This window comes from Pongo pygmaeus, chromosome 9 (genome assembly GCF_028885625.2).
Source record: "Pongo pygmaeus isolate AG05252 chromosome 9, NHGRI_mPonPyg2-v2.0_pri, whole genome shotgun sequence".
Classification (NCBI taxonomy): Eukaryota; Metazoa; Chordata; class Mammalia; order Primates; family Hominidae; genus Pongo; species Pongo pygmaeus.
In genome coordinates this window covers 18444285-18463193 of record NC_072382.2, presented here as the reverse complement: position 1 = coordinate 18463193, position 18909 = coordinate 18444285, and the positions used below count along the sequence as shown (strand labels likewise).

Genomic DNA, 18909 nt, shown 5'->3' with positions numbered 1-18909 from the left:
TATTTCTTGTCTTCTGCTAGCTTTGGGGTTTGTTTCCTTTTGGTTCTCTAGTTTGTTTAATCATGATGTTAGGTTGTACATTTGAGATCTTTCTAGCCTTTTGATATGGTCATTTAGTGCTATAAATTTCCCTCTTAACACCACTTTAGCTGCATCTCAGAGATTCTGGTACATCATCTCTTTGTTCTCATTAGATTCAAAGAACTTCCTGATTTCTGCCTTGATTTCCTTACTTATCCAGGAGTCATTCAGGAGCAGGTTGTTCAATTTCCATGTAGTTGTGTGATTTTGAGTAAATTTCTTAGTCATTGATTCTAATTTGATTGCACTGTAGTCTGAAAGACTGTTATGATTTCAGTTATTTTGCATTTGCTGAGGAGTGTTTTACTTCTGATTATGTGATCAATTTTAGCATAAGTGCCATGTGGCAATTAGAAGAATGTAGGTCTCTAAGAACTTGCTTTATGAATCTGGATGCTCCTGTGTTGGGTGCATATATATTTAGGATAGTTAGCTCTTTTTCTTTAATTGAATGCTTTACCATTATCTAATGCTGTTCTTTGTCTTTTTTCTTTTTTTCCTGGGTTGGCTTAAAGTCTCTTTTTTCAGAAACTAGGATTATGGCCCCTGCTTTTTTCTGTTTTACATTTGCTTGGTAAATTTTCCTCCATCCCTTTATTTTGAGCCTATGTGTGTCTTTGCACATGAGATGGGTCTCTGGAAGACAGCATATCAGTGGGCCTTGACCTTATCAAGCTTTCCATTCTGTGTCTTTTAATTGGAGCATTTAGCCCATTTACATTTAAGGTTAATATTGTTATGTATGAATTTGATCCTGTCATCATGATGTTAATTGGTTATTTTCCAGATTCGTCTATGTGGTTACTTCATACTGTCACTGGTCAGTGTACTTCAGTGTGTTTTCATAGTGCCTGGTAAAGTTTTTCCTTTCCATATTTAGTGCTTCCTTCTGGAGCTCTTGTAAGGCAAGTCTGGTGGTGATGAATTCCCTCAGCATTTGCTTGTCTAAAAAGGATTTTTTAGGCCAAGCATAATGGCTCACACCTGTAATCCCATCACTTTGGGAGGCCAAGGTGGGCAGATCACCTGAAGTCAGAAGTTTGAGACAAGCCTGGCCAAAATGGAGAAACCCCATCTCTATTAAAAATACAAAAATTAGCGGACGTGGTGGTATTTGCCTGAAATTCCAGCTACCCAGGAGGCTGAGGCAGGAGAATAGCTGGAACCTGAGAGGAAGAGGCTGCAGTGAGCTAAGATTGTACCAGTGCACTCCAGCCTGGGTGACAGAGCAAGACTCTGTCTCAAAAAAAAACAAAAAAAAAAACCATCTTTTTTTTTTTACTTTAAGTTCTGGGCCAAAAATGATCTTATTTCTCCTTCACTTATGAAGCTTAGTTCAGCTGGATTTGAAATTCTGGGTTGGAAATTTTTTTCTTTAAGAATGTTGAATATTGGCCACCAATCTCTTCTGGCTTGTAGGGTTTCTGCTGAGGGATCCACTATTAGTTTGATTGGCTTCCCCTTGTAGGTGACCTATCTTTTCTCTCTGGCTGCCTTGAACATTTTTTCCTTCATTTCATCCTAAGAGAATCTGAAAATTATGTGTCTTGGGGTTGGTCTTCTTGTGGAATATCTCACTGGCATTCTCTGAATCTCCGGAATTTGAATGTTGGCCTGTCTTGCTAGGTTGGGGAAATTGTCCTGGATGATATCATGAAGTATGTTTTCCAAATTGGTTTTGTTCTCCTCATCTCTTTCAGGTACCCCAACTAGTCATAGGTTTGGTCTTTTCACATAAACCCATATGTCTTGGAGGTTTTGTTTGCTCCTTTTCCTTCTTGTTTCTCTATTTCTGTCTGCCTGTCTTATTTTAGAAAGATAGTCTTCATACTCTGAGATTCTTTCCTCCAATTAGTCTATTCTACTATTAATACTTGTTATTGCATTATGAAGTTCTCGTGTTGTGCTTTTCAGCTCCATCAGGTCAGTTATTTTCCCCTCTAAACTGGCTATTCTGGTTATCACCTCCTGTATTGTTTTATTGGGTTCTTAGTTTCTTTGCATTGGGTTACAGCATGCTCCTTCATCTCAACAAAGTTTGTTATTACTCATCTTCTGAAGCCTACTTCTGTCAATTCAACCATCTCAGCCTCAGCCCAGTTATGTGCCCTTGCTGGAGAGGTATTGCAGGCATTGGGAAGAGAAGAGGCACTCTGTTTTTTTTTTTAATTTTCAGTGTTTTTGAGTTAATTATTTCTCATCTTTGTGGGCTTATTTACTTTCAATGTTTGAGGCTGCTGATCTTTCAATGGGATTTTTTTGTGGGGTCTTTTTCGTTGATGTTGTTGTTTTCTGTTTGTTTTACCTTTAACAACCAGGCCACTTGTCTGTAAGGCTGCTGCAGTTTGCTGGGGGTCTGTTCCAGACCCCAGTTGCCTCCGTTTTTCCCAAACCTGGAGCTATCACCAATGAGGACTATGAGAAAGCAAAGATGGTAGCCTGCTCCTTCCTCTGGAAGGTCCATCCCAGGGGGGTACTGACCTGTTTTTGGCCCAAGTGCTTTTGTAGGGGGTGTCTGGAGACCCCCGTTGGGAGTTCTCACCCAGTCAGAAGGGACAGGCTAAGGGACCCACTTAAAGCAGCAGTCTGACTGTTTTTTGCTAAAGCAGGTGTCTTGTGTTGGGGGGACCCTTTCTTGTCTGAACCACCTGGACTCTGTAGAGCCAGCGGGGTGGGAAGGCTGAGTCGAACGAACTACAGAGATGGTGGCCAGCCCTCCACGTGGGGGCTCTATCCCAGGGAGAGATCGGAGTTCTATTCATATAACTCTGGCTGGAGTTGCTGAAACTCCCACAGGGAGGCCCCACCCAGTGAGGAGGGACAGATCAAGGTTCCACTCAAAGAAGCAGTCTGGCCACAATCTGGCAACAGCTCTGCTATGTTGTGGGAGACCCCTCCTTGACCAGACCACATGGAGTCTCCAGAGCCGGCAGACTGGAAGAGCAGAGCTGACCAAACTGCAGAGATGGTGGCTACCCCTCCCTGCCTCCCAGGAACTCCATCCCATCTCAGGTAGTCTCCAGCCTGTTTCCCTTGGCTTGCTGGAATTCTAAGCCAGTGGGCCTTAACTTGTGAGGTGCCACAAAATGGCACTGCTTGGCTCCCTAGATTCAGCTGCCTTCCTAAGGGAATGTTCAAGCATGTCTTTCATATTGCCAGAATTCCTGGGGCCTGAGTATGTAAAATTCCTGGGTCTCTGCATGTGCCTGAGTGGCTGGTCTGCTGTGATGACTCCACACAGCTTTGTGTATTGGGCCCAAGGCCATGGTGGCATGGGCTCATGAGGGGATCTCCTGATCTGTGGGATGCAGAGATCCATGAGAGAAGTGTGGTTTTCCAGGTGGGGTTGCAAAATCACTCACCACTTCCCTTAGCTGCAGATGGGGATTATCTTGGCTCCATGCTGCTCCAGGGTGGGCCATCACCCCACCCCGCATTTTTTCATACTCCGTGGGTCAGGTTGTTTGCCTAGTCAGCCCCAGTATGAGAACCTGGATATTTCAGTTGAGGGTGCTGAATTCATTTGCCGCTTTCCTTCCTCTCTGTGAGTGCTGCAGACCACAGCTCCTTCTAATTGGCCATCTTTTTTTCCCCACAATCTACATATTTTTCTACAACTTGCTTTTCTTTTCTGACTCCATAGAGTATATATTTATTTCACTGCTTTAGACTATGTATTAATACATAATACAAATCTACTAAAATTTATACAATTCTACCTTCCAATTTTGCTATTAGAAAATTGTTCTTAATTAATTTAAAATACAAGTTACATAACATTATATGGTATATGATATGCATATTACTTATACTATAAACAATCTAATGAACATCAATTAACTTCTAGATAAGTTCTGTGATCCCCATTGTACAAAGAAAGTAAGTGGGGCTAAAGGGAGTTCTATCCTTTTTTGTATTAATTGGTGAGACAATAATTCAAAACCAGGGCTACCTATTTCCTTTCTACTGCAAAATATTGCATCTAAATGAAGCCTGAGAAACCCAGCACTACCCACTTGCTAGGCATGTTTGAAATGCTTGAGTAGTTGGCCATTTTCCTTGTAGCATTTATTTGATCAGAAAACACCTTCAACATAGATGAAACAAAATATTTTATACTAAACCAACCTACAATTAGCTCAACATAAACCCAGAAATGTACAGATTCTGTATGAGGGGGTAGGTGGTGGGGCTTGTATTAGTTTCCTTAGTCCTTGAAAAGAATCCCCATAATTTCATATTATTTTATTTCAATCCAGATAATTAAAGTCAAAAGTGATATAATAAATGTCATTACTCTGTCAAAATTCTAGCTTAAATGGACCTCTGGCCTATTCTAGCAAGTGTTTATCACAATGAAAGAAAGACTTCTTGAAAGGGCTGCATTTCTTTCATTTTACAGTAAATTTACCCAGGAAAAATCTTATACCAACTTATTATATCTCAGACCTCACTAAATGTTTAATTGAAGAGAATTATTTCTTGTTTCTTGTTCCTCCACTACATAATTTTTGTAATAAGCAATAGAAAATGTAAGGCCATTTCTCAGACATCCATTATATAACAGGGTTATTATACTTGTAAAGAATAGCACCTAGATGGAAGTTGCATTCTAAGAATACTAGTACAAAGACACTTTGAAGCCTTCAAACACATGTGAACATGAACGTATTTTGGGAAATTGCTCTCTAATTAATTCTACTAATTTCAAGAACTAGAAAGAGAAATAAAATGATAAGTGGTTATGAATAATTCTGTTTCTAAAAAGGTACAGAATTACATTTTAACATTATTTAAAATAAATACGAATATCTGTTTAATATAGTGAAAAAAAATGCTTCTCTATGTTTCTAAGAATGATGCACATTAGAAGTCAGTCTTCTTCTAAGAAAATCTTCTTCATTTTGAAGATAAATCTGTTTCATCTTTCATCGAGTAACTCTACTTGATGATTATAAATATTTTTTAAATTTGGAAATAACACTATTGTGAGTATTTGCCATGAAAATTCAAATTGAAAAAAGTGACTTAAAATATAGAACCATTTTATTGGAAAAGTCACAAGGATTTTCCTCCTTTTCTGGGTCCTTCTCTTGGTCTTTTCTAGACTTTTGGTAGTCATGGGTTGAGGAAACAGCACCGAAGTGACTGAATTCCATCTTCTGGGATTTGGTGTCCAACACGAATTTTGGCATGTCCTTTTCATTGTACTTCTTCTTATCTATGTGACCTCCCTGATAGGAAATATTGGAATGATCTTACTCATCAAGACCGATTCCAGACTTCAAACACCCATGTACTTTTTTCTACAACATTTGGCTTTTGTTGATATCTGTTATACTTCTGCTATCACTCCCAAGATGCTCCAAAGCTTCACAGAAGAAAAGAATTTGATATCATTTTGGGGCTGTGTGATACAATTCTTAGTTTATGCAACATTTGCAACCAGTGACTGTTACCTCCTGGCTATTATGGCAACGGATCGTTATGTTGCCATCTGTAAGCCCCTTCACTATCCCACGATCATGTCCCAAACAGTCTACATCCAATTGGTAGCTGGTTCATATATTATAGGCTCAATAAATGTCTCTGTACATACAGGTTTTACATTTTCACTGTCCTTCTGCAAGTCTAATAAAATCAATCACTTTTTCTGTGATGGTCCCCCAATTCTTGCCCTTTCATGCTCCATCATTGACATCAACATCATTCTAGATGTTGTCTTTGTAGGATTTAACTTGATGTTCACTGGGTTGGTCATCATCTTTTCCTACATCTACGTTATGGTCACCATCCTGAAGATGTCTTCTACTGCTGGGAGGAAAAAATCCTTCTCCACATGTGCCTCCCACCTGACAGCAGTAACCATTTTCTATGGGACACTCTCTTACATGTACTTACAGCCTCAGTCTAATAATTCTCAGGAGAATATGAAAGTAGCCTCTATATTTTATGGCACTGTTATTCCCATGTTGAATCCTTTAATCTATAGCTTGAGAAATAAGGAGGTAAAAGAAGCTTTAAAAGTGATAGGAAAAAAGTTTTGTTAAATTAGACACAGTTGTTAAAATTCAACACAACAAAGCATCCAGCACAGCTAATCTGCCAAAATTTAATGTTTCTGAAATAGGGAGCATGTAGGAAAATCTCAAATTAACCATCTAACATCACATCTAGAGCAATTAGAAAAATAAAAGCCAACCAATCTCAAAGCTAGCAGAAGAAAAGAAATAACTAAAATCAGAACAAAACTAAACAAAATTGAGACCCAAAAGTCCATAAAGAATCAATGAAACCAAAACTGGTTTTTTATTTTGAAATAATCAATAAGATTGGTAGGCTTCTATCTAGAGTCACAAAGAAAAAAAGGAAAGATCCAAATAAGCACAAGCAGAAAGGACAAAGGTGACATTATAAACAATCCCACAGAAATACAAAAGATCCTCAGAGACTATTATGAACACTTCTATGCAAATAAACTAGAAAATCTAGAGGAAATAGATAAATTCCCAGGAACACAAAACCTCTCAAGATTTAATCAGGGAAAATTTGAAACCCTGAATGAACCAATATCAAGTTCTTAAGTGGAAGCTAAGTGCCATCCAAAAAGGGGCCCAGACGAGACAAATTTGCAGTCAAATTCTCTTAGATGTAAAAAGAAGAGCTGATATCAATGCTATTGAAACTATTTCAAAATATTGAAGAGGAGGAACTCTTTTGTAACTCATTCTATGAAGCCACAATTACCCTGATACCAAAACTTAGCAAAGACAAAACAAAAAAAATAAATAAAACTGCGGGCAAATATCCCTGATGAACATAGATGCAAAGCCAACAATGAAATACTAGCAAATCGAATTGAACAACACATCAAAAGTTAATTCACCATGATCAAGTAGGCTTCATTCTTGGGATGCAAGTTTGGCTCAAACTATGCAAATTATTAAATCTGATTCACCACATCAATAGGATTTAAAACAAAAACCATATGATCATCTCAATAGACGCAGGAAAATTCTTCAATAAAATCCTATATCCCTTTATAATAAACCCCTCAAAAAACTAGGCATCAAAGCAACATATCTCAAAATAACTGCCATCTATGACAAATTCACAGCCAACATTATAATGAATGAGCAAAAACTGGAAGAATTTCCCCTTGAGAACTAGAACAAGACAGGGATGCTCACTCTCACCATTCCTATTAAATGTAGTACTGGAAGTCTTAAGTAGAGTAACCAGACAAGAGAAAGAAACAAAAGGTATCCAAATAGAAAAAGAATCAAACTCTCTCTCTTTGTGGAGAATATGATTGTATATCTAGAAAACTCCAGACTCTGCCAAAAGTCTCCTGAAACTGATAAATGATGTTAGTAAAGTTTTAAGTTACAAAATCAATATACAAAAATTAGAAACATTTTCATACACCAATAAAGTTCAACCTGAAAGCCAAATTTAAGAATGCAATCCCATTTACAATAGCCACCAAAAAAAAAAAAAAAGACCTAGGAATACATCTAACCAAGGAGATGAAATATCTCTACAAACAGAATTACAAAATATTGCCCAAAGAAATCAGAATGACACAAACAAATGAAAAAGCAGTCCATGCTCATGGATAAGAATAATCAATATCATTAAAATAGCCATACTATCTGAAGCAATCTACAAATTCGATGCTATTTCTATCAAACTACCAATACCTTTTTTTTTACAGAATTAGAAAAACTATTCTAAAAGTTTGTGAAACCACAAAAGAGCCCAAATAGCCAAAGCAATCCTTAGCAAAAAGAACAAAACTGGAGACATCACATTACCCACTTCAAAACATACTATAAGGCTACAGTAACCAAAACAGCATGGTACTAGTACAAAAACAGAAATATAGACCCCATGGAACAGAATAGAGAACCTAGAAACAAAGCCACCCACATACAGCCATCTGATCTGTGACGAAGTCAACAGAAGTAAGCAATGGAGAAAGGACTTCCTATTTAATAAATTGTACTGGGATAACTGGCTAGCTAGCCATATGCCAAAAAATGAAACTGGACCCTACCTTTCACCAGACACAAAAACTAACTCAAGATAGGTTAAAGATTTAAATGTAAGGCCTCAAACTATAGAAATCCTAGAAGAAAACCAGGGAAATGCCATTCTGGACATCAGCCTTGGGAAAGAATTTATGACTAAGTCCTCAAAAGCAATTGCAACAAAAGCAAAATTTGACAAGTAGGACCTAATTAAATTAAAGAGCTTCTGCACAGTTAAAAATATATATATATCTCAACAGAGTAAGCAGACAACCTACAAAATAGAAGAAAATATTCACAAGCTATGCATCTAACAAAAGTCTAATATCCATTTATAAGGAACTTAAACAACTCAACAAACAAAAAAACAAATAACCCTATTAAAAAGTGGACAAAGGACATGAACAAACACTCCTCAAAAGATATACAAGCCACCAATGAACATATGAAAACAATGCTTAACATCACTAATCACCAGAAAAATGCAAATCAAAACCACAATGAGACAGCCATCACACACTGGTCAGAATGGCTATTATTAAAAAAGTCAAGAATAAAACCAATAGATGCTAGTGAGGCTGCAAAGAAAAGATAATACTTATACACTGTTGTTGGGAGTCTAAATTAGTTCAGCCACTGTGGAAAGCAATATGTAGATTTCTGAAAGTACTTAAAACAAAACTGCCATTCAACCAAGTAATCCCATTCCTGGATATACATTGAAAAGAAAATAAATTTTTCTACCAAAAAGACACAGGTGCTGGCATGTTCATCACAGCACTATTCACAATAGCAACAATACAGTCAACCTAAGTGCCCATCAGTGGTGGATTGGGTAAAGAAAATGTGGTACATATACACCATGAAATATCACACAGCCATAAAAATGAACAAATTCATATCCTTTGCAGCCACATGAATATAGCTAGAGACCATTATCCTAAGTGAATTAATGCAGGAACAGGAGAGCAAATATTGAATGTGCTTACTTATAAGTGGGAGCTAAACATTGAGTACACAAGGACACAAAAATGGGAACAATAAACACTAGGGACTACTAGCATGAAAGGAAGCAAGTGGGGCAAGGATTTAAAAACCAACTGTTGGGTACTATACTCACTGCCTGGGTGACAGGATTGTTCATATCCCAAACTTCAGCATCATGCAATATACAAACTTGTGCATGAACTTCTGAATCTAAAATAAAAGTTGAAATTATAAAAAACAAAATAAAGAACATGTCTACATCATAAACCAATGCACTTCTTTCCATAGATAAGCTCTTACATTTTGGAAAATATAACAGAAATATTTCCTGGAGCTGAAAAATGCTTCACAGGAAATATTGACAATACGCAGTTTTAAAGTTTCTGACTTCACCATTACAGCAAAAAGAAACTAAATGAAAACACTCTCTCTGTAAAGATAGTTTAGGGAGATGCCTGATTAAACAGGAAATGTTGTAGCATCTTTCTTGCTATCTGATGGTTAATTTTTTTCTTTATTGGCTCTGAAAGATGGTGTGATCCATCCTGCCATGAGGAAAGATGAACATCCCCACCAACACAGAACATAAAGGTGAGCAATCCAACTTGCTCAGCATTGGATCCCCAACATCCAGCATATTTAGCACACTGTAATTGATCAATAAACATTTGTTGGCTGGACATGGTGGCTCACACTTGTAATGCCAGCACTTTGGGAGGTTGAGGTGGGTGAATCGCCTGAGGTCAGAAGTTTGAGATCAGCCTAGTCAATATGGCGAAAACCTGTCTCTACTGAAAATACAAAAAATTAGCCAGGCATGGAGGTGTGTGCCTGTAGTCCCAGCTACTCAGGAGTCTGAGGCAGGAGGATCACTTCAGCCAGGGAGGCAGAGGTTGCAGTGAGCCAAGATTGTCACTGCACTCCAGCCTGGACCACAGAGCGAGACTCTGTCTAAAAGAATAAATTAATTAATTAAATAAATAAACAAACAAACAAACATATGTTGAAGGAATAAATGGACAAAAGAAAGCAGAAAGGAAAGATCAGAAATCTAGACAGAGGACTCTCAGTGGAGTTGAGAGGAGTCAGCTGCAGTCCGATGCAGCTGTTTCTGGGTTGAAAAGTGAAGCAGCAACAAGAGCTTTGCCAAGCTTACTGGGTGAAGCAACTACTTGTAACAACATCGAAGAATGTTGTTGTAAATAAACACACAGAAAGTACATGTCTGTCATTTTATATGCAGAAGTATAGAATAAAAGAGCAACAGGATACAGGTGACCAGGTCGATTCCCTCAGTTCCTCAGTGTCTTAGCGTTATCAGTTTTTCAATACACAGTTTATGGAATAAAACATGTGAAATCAACTTGGTAGCTTGAGCAAGCTATCAGGGATCTCCAAGAAATGCTGGGTTTTTATTAATAATGTTTTCTTTTTATTTGTATGTATATGTCACAGAAGATACAAAGGCAGAATATCTAATGGTATACAGGAATTATAGACACCAAGGAGAATGCGGGCAGAGCTATCACTTAACCCAGAGTAGTAGTGGGTAATTTTGTCAGTGGATGCATGTGTGGTGTCTCCATCATTCTCCACCAAGAAAACTACATATTTTATGAATTAATCCTTAACATCTGGCATGATTCTTTGCATAAATAACTTATTAGCACAGTTAAGAAAGAAGTCACACTGCTTTCAAGGATATTGGAGCTGTAATATCCTACTGCCAAGGATATTGATGCTCGATCTTCTATGAGGCAGAAGATAATGGTCATCTACCACTACAGTAAAAGAGAAAGTGATTTTGGGGAATAGTAAACATAATAGTAAATCAGAATTATGCCAGGTGGTGTGGAATGAAGTTGAATAGTGCAATTCTCTAAGACTTCAATTTTTGGATAAATTATAAGGTTACCTTACTCCTGTCTAACCTGAAAGGGATGCTTTCCACATTACATTTTTAAGCATGATATTTGCCATAGTTTTAATTGATGATATTTATTGAGGTTAAATAGATTCCTGTCTATTCTTAGTTTGCTAAGAGCTTTGCATAATAAATTTATGTTGACTTTTAGTAAATCTTTTTCTGTATCTGCTGGAACAATCATATGGCTTTCATCCCTTGATATGGTAATAATTAACCATATGTCAATGTATGTAATTGGTTTTCTGGAATTAAAGCAATCTTATGTTCTTAGAGTAAAAATAAATAAATAAATAAATAAGGTGGCGGTCCTCATCATATCCTCATTTAACTCACCAGTCCAGGACCTACAAAATCCAAACAGATACTGGCAGAAAATTGACTACCACAATCTCAGCCAAATGGAAGCACCAATCTCAGTCACTGTACCAGATGTGCAATTGCTACTGGAAAAAACAGCCTCTAGTACTATGCACTGACACTAAATTGGAAATACATTCTTTTCCACATGTATGAGGAAGGAAGTTCAGAAGCAAGATACATTCTCTTAGCATAGATATCACAAAACATTCCCAATCATTCCCAGGGCTATCTGAACTCTCCTAAGCCACAGTGTGGCCTACGGGACCTTGACCATTAAAAAACCTGTAGAACATCACTCTGCTCCACTTTAGTGATGACATGATTGGACCTGAGAAAGAGGAAGTAGCAAGTACCTTGTGCTAGTTCATTACAGAAGCAATAGAAACAGAAAACTAGTGCAAACTTCATGAAAATAATTGTACCAAGTAACATGTACAATAAAATGTATAGCAATATTGTGAATAGCAGCAAAATCTGGGAACTACCCAAACATCCATTGGTAGAATGTTTTCATCTAAATCCTCTAAGAAGCAGACACCAAGATGGGATTACACATGCAAACATTTTGTTAGGGGGATGCCTATGTAAAAGGAAATAGGGAGGACAATGGGAAAAGCTAAGAGTGATGCAAGTCTGACTACAAGTCAAGAAGAGAGAGAGAGAAGATTGGGCAGAAGCATGTGAGAATGTCATGAAGCAGAAAGATGATTTGGCAAACTTATTGAGAAATCCTTGAGCCAAAATGGGCTGACAAAGGAGTCCTGTGTTTCTCAGGTATGGGTCTACCTTAGAATCCATACTGCACACAGTCATTTTCACATTCCCTTGAAAAACTACTACAAGGGAATTCAAAGTAAGAAGCTGAGATCCTTGGTGATTTATACTAGTTGAAAGAGGTATACAAATTCATTAACACAGCTGCTATACTGGTGAAGGGATAAATTTAATTAAATTTTAATCAAATGATGGAATATTATGCAGCAGGGAAACTACGACACAACAGATAAATTTTAGTACTGTTGAGTAAAAGTAAACATCACACAATAAAATAGAAGGAAATTTTTTATTAACTTCGGTAACAGGCAAACTAGAAAGCATATGTTTGTGTGTCTGTCTGTCTGTGTGTGTGTGTGTGTGTGCAAAGCTATAAATCAAAAAATAAAAGAACATAAAGAAACATTCTGTGAATGTTGCCATTTGCAGATAAGGAAGAGGCTAAGCAGGTGCACAATATGGGGAAGGAGTACATTGGTAGGTATATCTTATAGATAATTTTTGAGTCATTGGACTGGATTATCTACTTAATAAATTATTATGTAATTAATATTAAATAATGTTGTGCATGGACCAATGGCAAAAGTGTGTCATGAAACAGGGTGATGACTAATCAGATTCTCTGCACATTGTTATGATATGTTTAATTAAAATAAAATTCCAAAATATTCAGAAAGCTGAGTGCTTTCTAAGAAACTGTTCTTTTTGTATAAAACAGGCTGTGACTTTACATTGAACATCCTCATGGAGACTGTGTACTAACCCAACCACTGCTGTCACCCCCAGAATCAGGTCATTCAGGAGTCAATAATATGAAAGGGAACTTCTTTAAGAGACTAGCCCTATTCCAAAGCAAAAGAAATGACAGACTGCCCCTTTAGTTAATTCAATAAAATTCCATTTTCAGTGGTACAGTGTGGATTAGAAAGATTAGCTAGAACAGCCAACACTTATAATTTAATTTTATAGCTAAATTCCATCAATCTTAATTTCTGAAGTGCTCGGTAATAAAAAAAAAAACCCCTCAAGTTTTGTATGTCTTTCTCCAGAAAATTTTGGGCCTGGGGAAGAGGAAGTGGCAATTACCCTGCAGTAGTTTGTTACAGAAGCAATAAGAAGAGGAAACTAGTGCAATATTCATGAAAAATAATTGTACCTAGTAACATGTATAATAAAATTTATAGCAATATTGTGTATAGTAGAAAATAGTGTCTCATTCTTTTTAATGAGGCAAAAAGGGCAGTTCAAAATATCAATTTTAAAACAAAACACTTTTTCAGAGGGCAACATATATAACAGATAATTCACATGAAATGAAAAATTGATTGTGCTGAGAAACATGAAGATACCCAACCCAGCTCATACGAGAAAAGGGCAAACAAAATATATTATTTTTCACCTATACAAATAGCAAATTTTAGCCAAGCACAGTGGCTCATTCCTGTAATCCCAGCACTTTGGGAGGCTGAGGCAAGTGAATCACTTGAGGTTAGGAGTTCAGGACCAGCCTGGCCAATATGTTGAAACCCAGTCCCTACTAAAAATACAAAAATTAGCCAGACATGAAGGCATGTGCCTGTAGTCCCAGGTATTTGGGAGGCTGAGCCAGGAGAATCCCTTGAACCTGGGAGGCAGAGGGTGCTGTGAGCAGAGATCACACCACTGAACTCAAGCCTGGGTTCAGAGCTAGACTTTGTTTCAAAAAAAAAAAGCAAATTTTGATAAAGTTTTGTCACAGTCTGATAGAATTTAGAGAAATAGTCACTAGATTTGGTAGAGGTGGTATAAATTGGAAGAGCCTCTGGAGGGTAGCTGGGCAATAAGTATCAAAAGTTATCATTATTATACCCTTTACTCAGTATTCTCTCCAAAATACCTATTAATCCTACAGATGTATTCACAATACTATTTACAGTAACATTGTTTATATTAGTAAAAGATTGAAAACAACCTAAATGTCAACCAATGGGTGGGGGAAAGAGTCTGATTAAACAGAATAATGAATGCAACTGTTCAGTAAAATATAACACAACCATTAAAAAGAGTGAGGCTTCTCTTTTCGTACTGATGGAGACAAATCACCCAAAAATATTAGGAAAAATGAAAGCTGAGCAATGTGAATAATATGTTTTCTTTTGCTGCAGGGTAAAACAAAGAATATGAATTTAATATGTTTTCAAATGCAATGCAAGGCTTGTATATCTGGAAGAATAACAAGAGCTTGTAACAGTGGTGATCTCCAGGGAAGGAAACTGAAGATTAGAAATTAATAGTCTGGGTGCAGTGGCTCATGCCTGTAATCCCAGCACTTTGGGAGACCAAGGAGGGCAGATCACCTGAAGTCGGAAGTTCGAGACCAGCCTGACCAATGTGGAAAAACCCCATCTCTACTAAAAATAAAAAATTAGCCAGGCATGGTGGTGCATGCCTGTAATCCAAGCTACTTGGGAGGCTGAGGCAGGAGAATCACTTGAACCCAGAAGGCAGAGATTGAGGTGAACAAATATCATGCCATTGCACTGCAGCCTGGGCAACAAGAGCGAAACTCCATCTCAAAAAAAAAAAAAAAGAAAAAGAAAAAAAGAAATTAATAGATGGATGGGGATGGTGACATGGTTTGTTCTCTATACACCTTCATACTTCTGAATTTTTTACCATATAGATGTTCTGTTATTCATCCCTCACCCCTGAAGAAAAGAGAAAGTGAGGGTAAGAAGAAATAAAAGCAGGAAGAAACAGAAAAAAATGGGAGAAAAGAAGGAAGAATAAAAGGGAGAGAGGGAAGAAGGTTAGTAGCAAAGTGTCAATAGCAGGGCAATTCTCAAAAATGAAAGCAAACAGTCCCTGACGGCATTAAAACAAGAATTTTCTTCCCCCTGGAGAGCTTAACTGCACTTCAGCAGAAAATAACTAGCAAACGTTGTTTTTCCCATTATGTCTGAGCCCCTGGAACCTCAGGTTCTCCAGGGAGTGGGTATTGATCTCTTATGCCCCAGCTATACTCGCTGATGAGGAGGAACTGAAAAGAGAGACCTTGGTCAGCAATCAGTGTCAGTTGCAGAAAGAGAACATGTAGGCAACCTTAAAGTAAGTAAAACAAAGCAAATAGCATTTTCTTCAAAATCTGACATGTATCATGCCAGTACACGCAGGAAATTTTGGAACAAAAGATTAGCCAAAGTCCCAGCATGTTTTCCCTCAAAACCAGGAGGAATTACTTCATCCTTGGTAATTTACTGGAAATAAAGGGATGGATTTGATTCAGCCTGAGTATTACCTGGGAAAGAACGTGAATGAACAAATGATTGAGTGAATCAATCAATTGATTGCTCAATTAACCAATTAATATAATATACCTTTAATGTATTATTTGCATTGTTATTAAAGTCATTTGCTGGGCATACTTTCCATGCCCAGCCCTGTGCTGAGAAATTTACATAAATTTGCTCACTTAACTCTCACATCACTGCACAATAGACTTTACTTTTTCTTCTTTGTTTTTTAACTTTTTATTTTGAAATACTTATAGATTCACAGGAAATTCCAAAGATAATAAGGAGAAGTCCCATATATCCTTCACCTACTTTTTCCTTAAGGGCACAGTTTTACATAATTATAACATGACATCGAAACAAGATTTTAATACTGGGACAGTTGTGTATAGCTTTATGTCATTTCATATGTACGTATACTTGTTTAGCTACCACTGCAGTGAAGATACAGACTTGCTTGATCACAGATCTCAGATTCTACAGGTCTGCTATGTGCTACCCCTTCTGGTCACACCACACCCCTCCCCTTACCACTAAAACCTCTGGCAATCACCAATCCATTCTCTATTTCTGCAATTTTATCATATTGATAACGTTTTGTAAATGAAATCATATAGTATATGATCTTTGATGTTGACTTTTTTACACTCACAATAATGCCCTTGAGAGTCATCTAAGTTGTTGCATGTATCAACAGTTTATTCCTTTTTATTTTGAGTAATATGTCATAGCATGGATGTACCACAATATTTTAAACCATTCATTTATTGTAAGGCACTTGATTGTTTACAGTTTTTGGCAACTACAAATGAAAATGATATGAAAACTGTTGTACAGGTTTTTGTGTGAATGTTTTATGCAAATATAATTGCCCACAAGTCCAAAGACTGGGTTGTATGGTAAGTGTATGTCTAGCAGCTTTTTACACAACTGCCAAACTATTTTCCAGAGTGACTACCATTTTCATCAGCAATGTGTGAGTGATCCAGTTACTCTGCGTCTTTCCAGCATTTGTTATTGTCACTGTCTTTTTTTTCATTTTAGCCATTCTGTAGTGATATGTCATTTGTAGTGTAGTGATATCTCATCTTGTTCTTATTTTGCATTTCCCAAATTGTTAATGATGTTGGACATCTTTTCCTGTGCTTATTCACGACTCATATAGACTTTTTTGGTAAAATGTCTATTCATTTCTTCCACGTGTTTTCTAATTTAATTTTTTTCTTTTTTTAGTTTGAGAGTTCTTATATTTTCTAAATACATGTTCTTTATCAGATACTGTATTTGAAAATGTTTTTCTCCAGTCTGTAGCATGGTTTTTCATCCTCTTAACTATGTCTTTAACAGAGCAAAAGTTTAATTTTAATGAGATCCAATTGTGGAATTTTTTTCTTTCTGGATAGTGCTTTTGATGTCATATCTAAGAACTCTTCACAAAATCTATCCTAAAAATTTTGCCCTGAAGATTTTGTCTTAGATTACTCTCTAAGAGTTTTAAGGTTTTCCATTTTACATTTAAAGCTATGATTCATTTTGAGTTAATTTTTATATAAGGTATGAGGTTTAGGTTGGGGTTCTTTTTTTGCCTATGAATATCTAATTGTTTCAGCACTATTTATTAAAAAAGTTTTTGAACCTGCTCAAAAATCAAATGGCTGCACTTGTGTGAATCTGTGAATTCAGTATTTTGCTCCATCTTTGTATCTATCATTCCACCGATACTACAGTATTAATTACTGTGGATATATAATAAATCTCGATGTTAGGTAAAGTGATTCATCTCATTATTTTTCTTCTTTTTCTGAATTGTATTAGCTATTCTAACTCCTTTGCTCTCCCCTATAAATTTAGAATATTTTTGTCCACATACCAAAAATATTATACTGAGATTTTGATTGCAGTTGTTTTAAACCTATGTATCAATTTAGGAAAAATTGACACCACTATATTGAGTCTTCTAACTCGTAAACTCAATAGATCTATTTATTTAGATCTTCTTTGATTTCTTTCATCAGCTTATGGTAATTTTCATCATCAAGTCCTATATTGGTTTTGTTAGATTTATACCTAAGTATTTCATTTTTTGAACTTTTATCAATGATGTTTTATTTATTCCAGCTTCCACATGTTCACTGCTAATATGGTAATAGTGTTGTTTTTTTAGAACTATCTTGTATTCTGCAACTTTTCTGAACTCACTTATTACTTTTAGAAGTTTTTGGTAGGTTCTTGGACTCTTCTACATAAACTATTGTATCATCTACAATGACAGTTTTATTTCTTCCTTTCTGATCTGTATCACTTTTTATGCCTCTACATCTTTTCCTCTGACTAGAACTTCCCAAACGATGTTGAATAGCACTGAAGAGAATGAGTATCCTTGCCTGTTCCCAGTTTTAGAGGCAAGCATTCAGTCTACAACTAGTAAGTGGGATCTTAACTATAGATTTTTCTGTAGATGCTTTTCAGCAGGTTGAGGAAATTGCCCTCTTTTCCTAGTTTTCAGGGATTTTTTAAATAAGTAGATGTTAAATTTTGTCAAATTCCTTTTCTTCATTAATTTATATTATCTGGTGATTTTTCTCTTTTAGACCTGTAATATACCCCACTTGGTCATTGTGTATAACTTTATATACATAGCTGAATTCTACTTGCCAATATTTTGTTAAAGACTTTGCATTTATATTTATTAAAGATATTGGGCTGTGGTTTTTTGTTTGTTTGTTTGCTATTTTGTCTGCTTTTGCTAATAGGCTAATATTGAATTCATAGAGTAAGCTGGGAAATGTTCTTTTATATCTGTTTTCTGAAAGAAATTGTATAGGGTTGAAGTTAATTCTTTTTCATACATTTAGTGAATTTTCCAGTGATATCATTGAAAGAAAGTTTTTACATTACAAATTCAGTTCTTCATGGCTGTAGGGCTATTCAAATTATCAGTTTTTCATATAGGTTAGTTTATACATTTCCATTAATTGATTCATTTCAGTTGTCAAATTAATATGTGTAGAGATGTCTGTGGTGTTGCAGGACTTATGGGGTTCTTTGTCCCACGACCACAAAAATTCAGGCTCACAGACAATTTGAATGGTGAGTGAGACACGGTTTTATTGGGTGAAAAGGAAGAAAAGGGGGAAACAGGGACTCTCGTGAGGCCAGAGTCCCTGCTAGAGCACTTCCCGCCCACCGTTCAAATCCCAGCTTCCACACAGCCATAGGAAAAGCCAGGCTCCTCCCGGCTGCAAACATCATGAACTTCCTGAGGTTCTCCCTCAGAGGGCAGGCTGGCTGGAGTTTCTCTGAGGGCCACCTCCCACCTGGCTGTCTCATTCCCCCCTCTAAAGAAGTACATCTAACTGCCCTTAGATTAAGGATAAGGACGAAGACCAATCTTAACTGCTTCCTGCTGACAGGGGCCGCTATTTTGGGGAAACAGCAATAAGAGCTTCCCTATTTAAGGGTTCCTGGCAGAAGG

The 18909-nt window shown here is 36.8% G+C and overlaps 1 protein-coding gene across 1 annotated transcript; it reads left to right on the top strand.

Annotated features, from left to right (window-relative positions):
• The first annotated feature begins 5201 nt into the window (after positions 1-5201).
• Positions 5202-6131, top strand: LOC129008595 (putative olfactory receptor 5AK3). Its single transcript, XM_054440989.2, is given in 1 exon segment — positions 5202-6131. A coding segment is annotated over 1 exon segment (930 nt).
• Positions 6132-18909: the final 12778 nt, after the last annotated feature.